At 38.7% G+C, this 15,616-nt stretch overlaps 1 protein-coding gene across 6 annotated transcripts in view; it reads left to right on the forward strand.

Annotated features, from left to right (window-relative positions):
• The window catches only part of pcnt (pericentrin), a 57,485-nt gene that overhangs the window by 16,266 nt on the left and 25,603 nt on the right, over positions 1-15,616 (forward strand). For 3 of the 6 annotated variants that reach the window (XM_082190251.1, XM_082190252.1, XM_082190254.1), the window contains exons 17-27: positions 86-302; positions 927-1,132; positions 1,344-1,777; positions 4,050-4,653; positions 4,766-5,008; positions 6,009-6,161; positions 10,864-11,010; positions 13,053-13,213; positions 13,348-13,529; positions 14,094-14,311; positions 15,441-15,603. In XM_082190251.1, coding sequence (XP_082046377.1) covers positions 86-302; positions 927-1,132; positions 1,344-1,777; positions 4,050-4,653; positions 4,766-5,008; positions 6,009-6,161; positions 10,864-11,010; positions 13,053-13,213; positions 13,348-13,529; positions 14,094-14,311; positions 15,441-15,603 — 2,728 coding nt within the window. The remainder of the gene's footprint in view (positions 1-85; positions 303-926; positions 1,133-1,343; positions 1,778-4,049; positions 4,654-4,765; positions 5,009-6,008; positions 6,162-10,863; positions 11,011-13,052; positions 13,214-13,347; positions 13,530-14,093; positions 14,312-15,440; positions 15,604-15,616) is intronic. The other 3 variants (XM_082190253.1, XM_082190255.1, XM_082190256.1) reach the window with 2 other exon arrangements.

Genomic DNA, 15,616 nt, shown 5'->3' on the forward strand with positions numbered 1-15,616 from the left:
AGTAACAGAATGAGTTGGGGACAAACTAATGTGTGTGCGCAAGTCACTGTTCTTTGTGAGTACTTATCTGTGTTTTTTTTTACAGGAGGAGCTGGACTCCCTTCAGCTACAGTTAGAGGAGAGACACCAGCAGGAATTGGATCAACTGCGGTCCAGAATGACTCTAGTTTATAAAGAAGATCTACTCCAGGCTCGCACTGAGCTCACTGATCGATACTACAAAGACATCGATCAGCTCAACACAAAACACGCCCATGAACTTGAGCAGCTCCGTGCCAAACTCTCAGACAACCATATCAAAGGTGAAGCTTTGTTCAGTGTGTTCTAAAGTGTTTGTCGTTTTGAAAAACCCTGGCAACCACTCCGAACACCTCAGCAACCGCACTTGCACACTTAAGAAAACACCCTAGCATTATGGAAGCAACTTTTACATGGAAACACCATTCATGGTTTCTTCAGAAAATACACTAGCGTTGAAATTTTGGGGTCAGTACAAATATATATTTATATATATATGCTAAAATTAAATATCCTTGCTAAAAAAAAAGCATTAATTTCTTTAAAAAAAAAGTGTATGTGTATATATAATACATAAGAAATGAATGCTTTTTTTTTTTTAGCAAGGATCAAACGTGACCGTAAAGACATTTATAATGTTACAAAGATGTCTATTTAATATAAATAGAAAGTCCAATAAACAGCATTGGTTTTATTTTATTTATCAAATATTGTAACGTCCACAGAAATATTAAGCAGCTCAACAATGCTAATGATGCTGAAAATTCAGCTTTGACATCACAGGAATAATTAACATTTTGTATAATAAAGGGGAAAATGATTATTTTAAATTGCAATCTTTCACAATATTACTGTTTTTAACAATAGACTTCAAAAACAATGTTTTAATTTTCTCTCTTTCTCATAAGAAATAAACAAGTTGCGGTTACAGTCTGCACAAGACGTAGCGAGGCAGGTGGAAGCTGAGGTGAAGGAGAGGACTCAGCAGCACCAGGCCAAGGTGACCCAGCTGGAAACCCAGCTATCTCAGCTCTCCCTAATGCTCTCAGGGGAACTGGAGAAAGTGGCGGAGCAACACCGTGAGCAGCTCAGACAGATGGAGGAGACCGTAAGAGTGCGCATGAGACCAGGCCTTTATACTTAAGACAAAAGGGCTTTGGTGAAGATTGTAGCCATAGGCTGGTACCAAGCACTGTCATAAGGCGTAGAAATAGTGGTCATGCTGTAGACAGATGAAACTAATGCTGATTATTATAGACCCTTTAGCAGTGCTGTAATACCGTTATCAATGGTGTCTTTATGAATAATTTTTATTTTTTTTAAAGCATCAGAAAGATGTTGCCGAAGATTTGAGGGTGCGCCTTGAGGAGGCACAGAAGGCAGAGAGGAATCGTGCGAGTGAGGAGTTGACTGAAGAGCAGGCCCGACTGAGGGAGCAACTCCAATTGCAGGCTGAGGAGCGCTTGGCTTCCCAGAGAGAGCAGCTTCAGAGATCTGCCCTGGAAGAGAAAGAGGAGTTTGAGCAGAGGCTTCTGGAGGTCCAAAAGCTGCTGGATATGGAAAGGCAGAGCCTTCAAGCACTGCAGAAGAGTCTGGAGTGTGAAGAGAGCCCTCAGGTGGTGGCGTTGAAGCAGAAACTTCAGGCTCAGCATGACAGAGAGATGTGCACTGCAAGGAGTACCATGGCAGCAGAGGTGAAAGAACTGAACGCTCTACTTCAAGATCAGATGGAGAGCAAGCTACAAGAGGCCCTCTGCAGGTCAGAGACTGCATTACACTGAAACGGCATACAATTTTAATACTATTGGCAAATTCAGTCTTGTGGCCTTTTGTACAAAGCCAGTTTCAGTTTCTACTCTGGTAAGTTCAGGATTCGTTTTTAGCAAACTCTGGTTTTTCGGGCTCAAGACGGTGGCATTGTTTTTTAGTGGGTTTCATTGCTATGGCAACTTGTGCTACACGGCTAACCTGCTCCGGAGCAGGTTTAATTTTGGGTTATTGCAGACCAAAACTCGACCAATCAGCTGAGATGCAATAAAGCCACTCCTCTTGTATCTCTCACTTCAAATTAAAGCAGTTTATAGTGAAAATATTTTAGAGACTAAATTGCTAATCTTATGCTGCTAATTATTTATATTATATGAATTATAATTGTATAATTCATATAATATATTCATATGATTAAATTATTTCACAATATTAAACTTTGCTTTTAAATTAAAATAAATATAATATATGCTTTAATATATAAAGCTTTAAAACCGATTAAGCTTACGTGTTTTCCTTTGAGCTCTTTGTGAAACTGTATACATTATTAGGCATATTTGTTTGAATCACATGTATTGATATAGTAAATAATTTATTTTCGCTGCTGTCTCAAGCTTTTGCTGCTGCAGCAGTGTTTATTTCTGCCATGTAAATGCTTTTAATTTCATGATATTTTTTTCATAATGATCTTCAGCAGACAAGTAAATTGCGCAGCTCTCACGAGAAGTGAATCAAACTGACGCTCTCCATGTTCTGTGTGATTGGCTATTCGCTGCATGTGACACACTTTCAGCTGCACACGAGCAGAAAAAATATATATATATATAATAATCTGCGCCGCGAAGCGGTTTTCTATTATCTATCATTTCACTGTGTGGGGAATTGGCAAATTTGCGCCCCCTGCAGCTGCAGGCGCCCCTGCTTGCTGAGAAGATACCGTGCACAGAAGCTGTTTGTTTGAGAAGGGGAAAGGGGAGGGGGCGCGGAGGTGCGGGCGCAGATGACAGTTCACCTCTGGGTCTCTCCCAAATGGAACGGACAAGGGGGGGGATGGGGGATCCATATAGTTATCTAAGTCAGTCACACCTCGACTTTCTTCACTTTCTTCCAAATAACGCACATTTCATTCATAATATTATAAATACAGGCCTCTATATTTCCTGCACATTTTTGTTTTTCTGAATTGTCTGAATGGCTAATAAAAATAGGTAATACAAAACGATTACTTGGTCACCACCACCAAGGTAAATTGGTTTAGTCTTGACTTCTGGTCGTGACTCGTCGTGAGTGACAGTTGGTATGGGGGGGATCAGGGGAAATCTGTTGATTGTCGATGTCGAGTCCCAAATAAGAGATGGACAAGAAAGGTCAAAGCCATCAGGTGCCCAATTTAGAAACGAGCGAAAGATAAAGGTATGCAACTATGTTTTCTCTGTATGGTTACGATATCCATGTCATGAATGAAGGGGCAATATTAACTGGTGGGTATAACTCTTATTTGTTAGCCTTTTTGCTATGGGGGGCGCTCGAAGGGGGTCTCGCCCAGGGTGTAATTCAATGTAGAACCGCCACTGGGTGTGAGGACCCTCTTGGAATTGCTCCATTTATTTATTTGTTTGCTTATTCATCTCCAGGTTTGCTGTGCTTTTGTTTTGTAGGATTGCACAATTTGGCCAAATTTATTATTATTATTACCGGTATTAACAAAATATTAAAATAATAAATATTACTATTATGTTTTACTGTACAATAAAATTGCAATGCTAATATTTGACTCTTAATTTAGTCACATGGTCCCTTCTTCCTTTGAGAAGCTCTTCTTATTACAAGTATGAGAAGATGCTGCATATTGCATTCCCAAATGCATGTAATAAGCAACCTAAACTCGAGATGGATTTTATGTGGAACAGGATTTACTGTGAACCAAGCTGCTCTAAAACACTGAAAGCACTGGATCGTGAGCTGCTCGCATGTAAAAACATGGTGCCGTGCGTCACTCTGATACACATTGTGCACGTATTAAAATAATTTGCAGCCTTTGCTTTTTGATCACTTTGTGGTATCCTTTTTATTTTGATTAATTGTGCAGCTTTAGAACAACCCCCCTCTAAGTAACTCTTACTAAACTTACTACTAACTTTTTCTTTTGCAATAAAAATAACAAAATAAAATATTTGTATTATTATAACAGAACAATGTACAGGTGAATGTTTCTGGATGTAGTAAATTTGATCATCAATATCATCTGTATGTCATACATGTAGGCACCAAGAAGAGCAGAAACAACTGGAAGAGAAATTGACCCTTCAAAGAGATGCTGCCCTGGGTCAACAGAGAGAACAGCATGCCGTGGAGCTGCAGGCCCAGAAAACACTCCTGGACCAGCGAGCTGCACAATTACAGAATCTTGAAAAGGAGTGTCAGGATCTCAAAATACACCACCTGCAGGAACTGGAGTCCCTGAGGACCAATCACAAGACAGCCTTAGAGACCATGGAGATGGAACTTACAAATAAACACAAGGCGGAGCTCGACAAATTAGAGGCCGTCCTTCAGGAGACCAACCTGGCACAGCTTGAAGCTCAAGAGGCAGAGCTTCAGGCACGACACAAACAGGAGAGTGAGGAGCTTGAGGAGAGGCTGATGGCAAACATGGATACACTGGAGAGCACATACTTGAATGAAATTCAGGCAGTACGGGATGAGAAGGATAGAGAACTGCGTGACCTTCAAGAACACTATACTCGAGAGATTGAGAGAGTGAGAAAGGAGGAGGAAACCATCAGAGAGGACCACAGGAGGGAGCTTGCTAAAGTCCATATGGATAAGTTCAAGGGCATGGCAAGAGAATTGCATCAAGCCCATCAGGTGAGCACTGTGATGGATGGAAACAAAAAATGCTCAAATTTTTAAGCTTAGTTAATTTGCCATGTATAGTTTTTGCAGGAGCAACATCAAGTGTGTTAACTTGCTTATGCAGGCGGAGATGTCTGAAGCGGTCTCCTCTCAGAGGGCTACTCTGGATGATGAGCATCTTTCTTCTCTGGAAGCTCTTCAGCGGCAAGTAGTTGCTTTAGAGAAGCAGCATAGCGCCGCCCTTCTGGAGATCACTGATATTGCCACTGCAGAGAAAAAGCAACATGAGCAACAACTGGATGAGCTGGCCACTCAACATCAGCAACAACTGGATGAGCTGGCCACTCAACATCAGCAACAGCTACAGGTGTGTGTGTTCGGGAAGACAAGGGTATGTCATTTCGTTTAGATGTGTTCAGCCTTTAGCATGGATTTAGCATGGTTGGGTCTTGTTTTGAACTGTAAGAAGATAAGAGCTTCTTACCTTAAAGGGATACTCCACTTTTTTTGGAAATAGGCTCATTTTACAACTCCCCCTGAGTTAAACAGTTGAGTCTTACCGTTTTCAAATCCATTCAGCCGAACTCCGGGTCTGGCGATACCACTTTTAGCATAGCTTAGCATAGATCATTGAATCGGACAGGACCATTAGCATCTCTCTCAAAAAAATGACCAAAGAGTTTCGATATTTTTCCTATTTAAAACTTGACTCTTCTGTAGTTACATCGTGTACTAAGACCGACGGAAAATGAAAAGTTGCGATTTTTTTTAGGCTGATATGGCTAGGAACTATACTCTCATTCCTGCATAATAATCAAGAAACTTTGCTGCCATACCATGAGTCCAGCAGGCGTAATGATATGACCCCAGCTCGGTAAAAATAGTCCCCAGCACGGTAACTTCCAACATGACCGAGACTAAGTTTGTCTAACCTATTAGACCTATTTTCAGGTGCTGCGTCATGTCATATTACGCCTGCTGCACCCATGGTACGGCAGCAAAGTTTCTTGATTATTACGCTGGAATGAGAGTATAGTTCCTAGCCATATCAGCCTAGAAAATCGCAACTTTACATTTTCCGTCGGTCTTAGTACACGATGTAACTACAGAAGAGTCAAGTTTTAAATAGGAAAAATATCGAAACTCTTTGGTCATTTTTTTGAGAGAGATGCTAATGGTCCTGTCCGATTCAATGATCTATGCTAAGCTATGCTAAAAGTGGTTCCGCCAGACCCGGAGATCGGCTGAATGGATTTGAAAACGGTAAGACTCAACTGTTTAACTCTGGGGGAGTTGTAAAATGAGCCTATTTCGAAAAAAATTTGGAGTATCCCTTTAACTCTCCTCTCTTCCTCTTTGTTGCTCAGGAGTTAAGGGTAGTGTCAGCCAGGGAGTTGGAGACTCTTCGTAGGGAATTAGAGGAAGAAGCGTCAAGGCAACGCCTCCACTTCCTGCAAGAGGCAGAACTTCTCAAATGCAAGTCTGAGGAGCAGCTGCAGCAGAGAATTGCACAGTTAAAGGTGAGAGGAGGTGGTGTTAGTTTTAGAGTAGCCATATCTCAACTCAACTCAACTTTATTTATAAAGCACTTTCAACACCACAAGTGGAACCAAAGTGCTGTACAGAAGGTATAAAAGAGAAAATAAAACAAAACATAAAAACAATGCAAACATTTGACACACAACTTACAAAGCATTATCAAATGCTAAAGAAAACAAATAAGTTAAGCGCACTCTGAAAAACACCCAATGAAGGACACGTTTTTACAGACAGAGGAAGGTCATTCCAGAGCCTAGGAGCTGCAACAGAGAATGCCCGATCACCTTTACATTTTAAACGGGATCGCGGAACCATGAGAAGCAATTGATCATTTGAGCGCAGAGATCTACTGGATTGACAGCGGCTGATTAAATCAGTAACATACTCAGGTGCTATGCCATGCAGAGACTTAAAAACATACAACAACGCTTTGTATTGAATTCTGTAGCGTATAGGTAACCAATGTAGTTTAATTAACACCGGAGTAATGTGCTCTCTTTTCTTAGTACCGGTTAAAAGTCTAGCAGCTGAGTTCTGAACGAGTTGCAAACGGGAGAGAGAAGCCTGACTCACACCCAAATACAACACATTGCAATAATCCAAACGGGATGACACAAAGGCATGAACAACCTTCTCCATATCGTCAAAAGAAAGGATAGATTTCAATTTGGATAGTGATCTAAGATGGAAGAAACTATTCTTAACAACAGCATTGATTTGCCGGTCAAATTTAAGCTCCGAGTCAAAAATGACACCAAGGTTCCTCACGCTAGACAGTTTTTTCCCAGGAAACAACCCCAGGCAGTCATCATCCACACACCCCTTATTTCCAAATAAAATCATCTCGGTCTTATCCTCATTTAATTGGAGAAAGTTATTCGCAAGCCAACACTTAACTTCGGCCAGACATGCCTGAAGAGACTGAATGGCAAATTGATGCCCATGTTTCAGTGGTAAATAAATTTGAGAATCGTCCGCATACAGATGATACTGAATCCCAAATTTATCAAAAATCAAACCTAGAGGGAGCATATAAAGGGAAAATAAAATTGGTCCCAGTATAGAGCCCTGTGGAACCCCACACACAAGAGGTGTAACGGAAGAAAAATAATCACCTAAATTGACTGAAAAAGTCCTATTCTTCAAATAGGAATAGAACCATTTCAGGGCTAAGCCCTGAATACCAACCTGATCCCTAAGACGATCAATGAGAATGCTATGATCAACTGTATCAAATGCCGCTGTAAGATCTAACAAGAGCAAAACAACACGGTTTCCAGAATCAACACCTCGCAGGATATCATTAGAGACCCTTAAAAGAGCAGATTCGGTACTATGACCAGCTCTAAAACCTGACTGGAATCTATCGGAAATGTTATTTCTCGTTAAAAAATCATTAAGCTGTGCATTCACAATTTTTTCCAGTATCTTAGAAATAAATGGCAATTTTTAAATCGGACGATAACTACTCAAGTCAAAGGGATCTAAGCCGTTTTTTTTAAAAAGGGGCTGAATAACCGCATGCTTAAAACTAACCGGAACAACACCAGATGACAAACTAGTATTCATAATAAACAGAATACTTGGGCCAATTGAATCAAGTACCTTCTTAAACAGAGAAGAAGGGAGCACATCACCAGGAGACCTGGTGGGCTTCATATAAGCAGTTATATCATTAAGCTGCTGCAAAGAAACAGGCATAAAACTGGTTAATTGGTTCGGAGGGTCAACAGAAGCAATAAAATCATTGCCAACAGATGAAATCTGCGATCTAATATCCTTCGCTTCTATTTCCCGATAAAGTGTATGTTTATTGGTCATGGTTTCTTGCACCAAAAACAATGGTAGAGTTTTTTTTAATGTTCTATACAACAACCAACAGAGTTCCTGCAGGGCATTAAAAAGTCTTAAGTCTTAAATTAGAATCTCCTGATTTTAAGCCGTTCGTCTGTTATAGGACAACTTAGTTTGAGTAAACGAGCAGACACTGATTAGCTACTTGCTCTACGTTTATTTAAAAATTAACAGCAAGACAACTAGCAGTGAATGTGCTTTCCATTAAATGAATCACACACCGTAAACAAATCCTTAAAAAAAAAAAACTTTGCAATGAACATGCTTTGTTTTAAATAAATCCGGTATTTCATCCACAACCGCATCACAAAACTCATCATCCGCAGCAACGTTTTTGGACCAAATTTCAAAGCCGCACCCGCCTGCCAACCGCTGATTGTTTTGCGGTTTATGGCCGATGCAATGCTCTGCTGATGCGAGCCGCAAGAAAGCCCTTGTCTGTTCTAGAAAGGATGCAGCAAAGATATTTAATGCTAATGTATGAGGCATAGGCCTACGCTGAGTTTCATTCATTTACGATGAGATGCGCTCTAGTTCACAATGCAATGCAAGTGAACGCGGCTCACCGGCGCCTCCATGTCACGGTTATTATATTGTCTGCTATATTTGCTTTTTATTTATTAAATACATGCAATTGGTTGATGAAACATTTATTAAAATTAAGATACAAAACGAATTTTGCTTTAAAGAAAGGCTTTCTACAAAGCAAAACTTAAGGAAGTGGTAAAAATCATGTCTGACGATTTACAAAACAAAACTTCATTAAGTGGTAAAAACCATGTCTCCCGATATATTGCGCATCTTATGATCCTATCTTTTATTACAATTGTTTTTGAGCTAAAATGTAATGCACATCATATAGGCTATATACACACTGTATATGTTTCTTTTATCAAACATGTTTGGGGCCAGTCAAGGGGTAATTAAATTGCACGATCAGTTATCGGTAATGATACGTTGTTTTTCATTTGTTTAATAGTCTCATAATGATGGCACATCACTATATCATAGTCATAGCTTTTATTTCTATCTCAAATGATTGGCGGTCGGTCAGGGGGTACTTGGCAAAGAATCAAAAACAGTTGGAAACGACGTAGACCATTAATAACACAGACTGTTAACAATTGTTTTTAAGTAGTATTTAAACATTCTCTATGATTAAAAAATTATAGAGTTCTAATGACGGTGTTCAACTATAACCGTCAGTCTCACGGTTATATAATAACCATCACACCCCTACCAGCCACGGCAGCCAATCACCACTCCAATTTAACGCATATACCTCCCGTTGGTTAAACTTTGCTTTTTAAACCGGGAGAATGAAGTGGCTCCAAAAAAACTAAAAAATAACCACAATAAACGTAATGAGTACTATAGTTGTTTTAATTAATGTGCAACCTGTACATATCTATAAAATAATCAAAAGATCTTAAAAATGTGTTTTAGGGTTTCATGACTCTTCAAACGCATTGTATTAGCAAAATCCAGTATCGATCGACCTCTAATTCGGATGTATTATATTAGTACATAAATCAATTTCAGTACATATGTTCAGTTCAATATGTCTTGAGTATTTTAAACTTTTGCTTTTGAATGTGTGTCTCAGCCTGTTTAATTAGTGTTATTTTAGTATCATTGAGATCTTATTGTAGTTTATATTCATATTTTGAATTAGATGTTCATAATTATATTTTCTGTTTTCATTTTTATTTACTAAACTAAATGAAAATGAGAAATGTTGAAACTAGCTGAAATAAGTTTGTTAACATGATTTTTTTTTTTGTGTGTGTGTTTCATTCATAATATCCCTGTATTAAATAGACATAAATCAGGGCAAGTTCAGAATCAACATTGTTTAATAACCAATCTTGGAATAAAACAAAAGGGGAACATGGTACTATTTATTAATTTTGTTAAATTGAGGCCTTTAAATGTCATAAATTCAAAATTAGTAATTTGGGGTTTAAGTAATATTCATGAGAAACAGTAATCTACTTCTCTACACTTAAACTTTAATAGGCAGTAACTGTAACAGTAACATTGGCTCAAAATTACGGCTAAGAAAGAGTATGGCTCACTTTACTTACAAGCCTGCTTCTCACCCCAACTTATTAAATCAGTATTTATTCATCATATTAAATGTGACTCGGACAAGTCACAGACTCGGATAATTTTTCAACATTTTTCCTTCGACTTGTTCTTGTTGTCATTATTGCTGTGACTGTATTGTTCAGTATGAGAAAGTGTATTTGCTACTCTCACAAACACTGTTATAAACAATAGCTGAGCTTATTGGGGGAGGGAGTTAACATCTGGAGTTGGGGGACGGTCCACTCTAAGCTCAAATTAAGACTAATCCCCACCGTGTACTGTACAATATAGCTTCCATCATTCACAGAAAACCTTTTCTCTGGATTGGATGCTGTCAGACTTTTGCATTTGACCTTGTAGAGCTGTTCTCTAGCTCAAATCTCTCTCTGCACGGGGACTTTCTGACATTTTACACTGGTTGGTTTGTCAGTTGGCCTCTTTCCCTTTTGGAGCATTAGAGAGGACCTCTGACAGCATTAATCCTACAGATGGGAGGAAGTGTAGGGACACGTGAGTGATGGCTGACTGAATGTGGATGTGAGGTTTGTGTGGGGCTTTTTTTTGTGTCAATGATCATTTTATTTTTGTTCTTTATAGAGATCACTGGGTAAATTTTGATCCATTACATTCAGATAGTTTGGCTTATGTTTGTTTGAGGGGAGAGTGTGAGGCTGAGAGTGAAATGTGAGTCATTGTTTTTCTGCAGTGTTGCTCATGACGTGTATGTGTGTGTTTCAGGAGGAGAGTGACCAGGAAAAGGCTGTTGCTCTTGAGGAGCTGGAAAGGGCTTTAAGACAGCAACATGAGCAAACTGAACTCTCCTACAGTGACAAGATGAGCCAACTTACTGCACAACTACAGCAGCTGGACACTGTAGTGTCACAGGTACAACACCCAATCAGTCAACTCGTCACACAGCTACAGCAAAAGAGCAGTCAGCTCAGTGTAGCATTAATATTTACTTAAACTTGAAGCAGTGATTTGAAATATTAAAGTATCAATATTAAAGAATTAAAATAATATTGAACAAAGAAAGACGAGACAAGCAATAGAATATAATACTTGAAGTTTTTCAGTGTTCCTTTAATTTGTATATAAAGGCTGGAATACTCTACACACATTTTGCACAGATTTTTGCCCTGGTTTACAGTCTGGATGAGTTGATGCTAGTTGACAGATTTCACAGAAAATCAAGTAGTGTATGATGGGCACACAGACTTTGAGTCCAGTATTTTGAGCTGATTTTAGAACACTCATTGCTTTCATCCGACTGACTTCTAAAAACAAGGTGCACGTTTCTGCGCACGTTTGATGTTTTTGCTGTGACTTAAAGTCTGGTAGTGTGTATGACTTAGTCATTTAGTGTATTATGCCCAGCTGTTCTCTGCAACCATTTACAAATTCAGCAAGCGTATGATGTTTAGTGTTTTACAAATCTGTTTAAATCGATATTTAAAAGTTGTGTATTCCAGCTAAATAGGAATTATAATAAAATGGAAGAATCATTTAAATTTAGTAGTAGTAATAATATTATTAATTAATAATAACAAATATTTTTAGTATTGAGATTAGGTGGGACGGCAACAATGGGTCTTGGTCACATGACTTAATCAAAGCAGGGCTTAAAGCTAAATCTATATATATTTTTTTTCTACCTGGCCAGTGGTTCAAATTTGAATTTGCTCTGCCAAACTTTTCACTGGTCACTTATTTAATACAATAAGAACAAATAATAGCAATAGCACAAATAAATACATCAGAGCAAAGATACAAATAGATGGGTAGATCTAACAGTAGGCTTCTAGTACAGAAATTAAATAATCAAATGTAAAATAACAGCATTCAGTTAAGACCAGTAGGTGATTTTTTTTTGGGGGGGGGATTTTTTTTTTTTTTGCAGTGTTGTTTGATTTAACATTAAAAACACAGACAGCATCAGGTATATTCGGCCTCTGTCACTTTAAGACCTAATGCCTGGATCCCATATAATGTTACACACAGTTTTATTTCTCATTTGTTTGTTATGTTATGTAATGCCCAAGACGGGCATTTAGATTTTGTGTGAATTTGCCCACTCAAGCACAAGTAACCATGAAGGAGAACTCAATTCAGTATCCGCGTGCTGTCTGAGAAGCGGCTTTGTGGACATCCACTTTGGATGTGTTCGCGCACAAAACTTCTCTTTTGTGTCGTCTTGTGCTTGAATATTAAAACTAGCAAGGCTTAAAAACATGTGCAAATGCTAAACTTTCATTACGATGCAGCACAGGCCCGATTGGGCAAGTGACCGTTCCGTGAACTGTCCCGAGCGACGTTCATGCTTGACCCCGGGCCATCGGGCAGTCCTGATTGTCGAGCCCTGCAAAGAGAGGTTTTACAGAATCCAGGCTTTGTTCATCTGTCTTTCCTTATAGTTGAGTTGCTATTTTAAGGTGGTTTGGATGCTGGTACACAACAATAATCTTTTACATAAGAAGTGGTGGGTGGAAATGGTAACAAAGGGCCTAGGTAAGCTTTGGTAGAGCTGGGTGTTTTGTTTCTTGTTTTTAGATTAAAAATAATAATATTTTTTGGGTAGAGCTGGTTGTTATGGTTACATCTTTGCATGCTGGTGGTGAAATACGCCACACATTCTTACAGGAACCTTATTTAAATGCGTGCTACATTGTCTCATCTGCTTTTGTGGCTGTTTTCCCCTCTTTTCCCTCTTTTTGGCTTTGAACTGCTTGTCCTGTTTGAGCCTGAAGGATTCGTTCTGTAGAACTACGGGAGCATCCACAGACAGGAGTTGTCTATTTACTTTGGCAGAAAGCTTATTTTATGATGCTTCTAGACGTTAACCTCTTCCTCATTTGTAGTTAGTTGCGTTGACACCTCTCAGGCAAACACTTTGTTGCCTATGTGATGACTGTTTTCCTGTCTCTCAGCTGCGATCGGAGGTGAGCGGGCTGCAGGTGGAGCTAGAGGGTAAGCGGGCAGAGATGGACACGCTGGAGACTCTCCTGCAACGCAGAGGCCGGGAGAACCAGGAAGGAGACAATCTACTGGCCATGCTCAGAGCAGACCTCAACACGGCCACACAGGAAAGGTCAGCTGACCCGCAGAGATGCGGAAAGAGGGATTTTGGGGAAACTTTAACTGACAGTTTGCATACTGGTTGTAAAAAAAAAAATCAGCATGTTTTTAGCTGATCATTTAAACATTTATTTTTGTCCCTATCAGACAAGACCTGCAAACAGCACGTGACAAACTACAGCGGATGCTCATGGAGATGCTTCGGATCACTTTGGCAACGGATGAGCACATAAGCCGCAAGTTAGGAGCTTGTGTATCAGGTGGTCAGTCTGGAGACAAAACGCCAATCTCTATGACCGCTAGGAGTAGCCGTGATTCAAATGAAACTGGTACGTTTCTTTGAGTTTGCTGGGTGAAAAATCTGTATTGATCAATGACTATTAAAACATAAGTTCAGAAGGTCTTCCAGGTTTGTGGAATTGCACACACAGACCAGCCACTAGTCATGTGCCTATCACTGAAAACTGACCCAAAGCATTTGATCACTGGATTTACAGAAATTGTTTCACTTTAAGAAGTGTTTTCTCAACATTGCGTATCTAATCATATCTAAACTTCTGACGAACACATACATTTTTAATTGAATTATCACTAAGTCTTTGGTTGGCTTTTGTCTTTCAAACACATTAAAATTTACAAATTAATGATTCAAAATAAATTAATTCAAATATATACATATTTTATATGTACGAATATTTTATGATGGCAAATTAGAATAAATTACATGCTTACACACAGTTGCTCAAATTAGCATTTATTTTGCACCATCTTAATATTTGGAAGGAAACCTTTGGCTAATAATCTCAATGTTCCATTATCGTTTAATATTTGTTGTTGACTTTCAAACAGATTTTAACAATTAATTTATCGGTCTGTTTTTTGTGTTTTTTCAGGAGAGGTGATTGGCACGGAGGGAGAGGCTGATTGTAGTGTGTGGTCTTCAGCTGTGGACGAGGGGTTGGAGTTGTCTCAGAGGCTGTGTGAGAGCGTGTTCTCTGGGCCGGAGGGGGAGATGGAGGCAGAGGGAGAGGAACTCATGCTGGGATCCTGTACACGTCTGCGCACTGCTGTGGATAAACTACTGGAGCTGCTCTCTGAGTCCTCACAGCAGGTGCCGTGCTCAGAGACACTTCCCTATCCTACCCACTTCTGACTTCTGAATTTGCATACTGTTTATTGTGTAGACAGAGTAACTAATATTGGTGGCCACAAGCATGTGGAAGTGCAAGCATGTGGAAGTGCAATGCTAGGGAGGAACAGTTAGTGATCCATTATATTTATGCACATGTATGTGCACTAAATGATTTGTTATCAGTTTTGTGGCATTTCCTCATGCTTTAATTTAAATAAACTTATTTCCAGCTTAGTATGTACTTTTCATACTTGAGTACATTGCCGTTCAAAAGTTTGGGGTTGGTAAATGGTTTGTTTGTTTGTTTGTTTGTTTGTTTGTTTAAAGTATATGATGCTTACAAAGGTTGCTTTATTTATAAAAAATACAGTAAGACCAGTAGTAGTGAAAAATTATTGCAATTTGAAATATCAGTTTTAAACTTTAATATTTAAAAATTTAGATATTTAATATTTAAATGTATTCCTGTGATGGCAAAGCTGAATTTTCAGCAGCCATTGCTTCAGTCTTCAGTGTCACATGATCCTTTAGAAATCATTCTTATATGCTGATTTGGTGCTCAAGAAACATTTCTTGTTATTATAATGTTGTTCTTCTGCTTAATGTTTTTGTGGAATCAAAAATGATGATAGTAAAAACATTTATAATGTTACAAAAGTTTCTATCACAGTGTTATTTTCGTTTTTATATACTATTAATTGTTTATATTTTCAGATTTAATTACATTTTTAGTAATTCTTAATTTTTTTTAAATAATAGCACTATTTAGGTTTCATTTATTTTTTATTTTTTATTCATTTCCAGTTAGTAAATTTTGTGCCTAAACTTAGTTTAGTTATTTACTAATGTTTTTAATAGTTTTAGTTTACAGTAACAACCCTGCTGTCACGTATGATGAATTTAATGCATCCTTGCTGAATAAGAAAATAAACAATCCTTGAAAAATCAAAAACTGGCCTCTAACTTTTGAATGGTAGTATTTGAGATTCAGACCATAATTCAATATGATAATATGATGGATTTGAACAAGTTCTTTTTAGGAACTGTTTAACCCATATTCCCATTAACCCATATGTCTGTCTTCTCTCTTTGTCTTTTTCTGCTGTAGTTGGAGCAGATGTGTGGTCTGCAGGCCGTACTAAATGAGCAATTCAGAGACGGAGGTGAGGCCGGAGCATCTTTGCTGTTTCAAAACTCTCAGCTCTTGGAGCAGCTGGATCATGAAGCAAGTCTGAAGAGCCAACTGCAATTGGAGCTGCACAAGGCCGAAGGTCAGGACTTCCG

This window comes from Leuciscus leuciscus (genome assembly GCF_965113295.1).
Source record: "Leuciscus leuciscus genome assembly, chromosome: 14".
In the NCBI taxonomy this organism is placed as follows: Eukaryota; Metazoa; Chordata; class Actinopteri; order Cypriniformes; family Leuciscidae; genus Leuciscus; species Leuciscus leuciscus.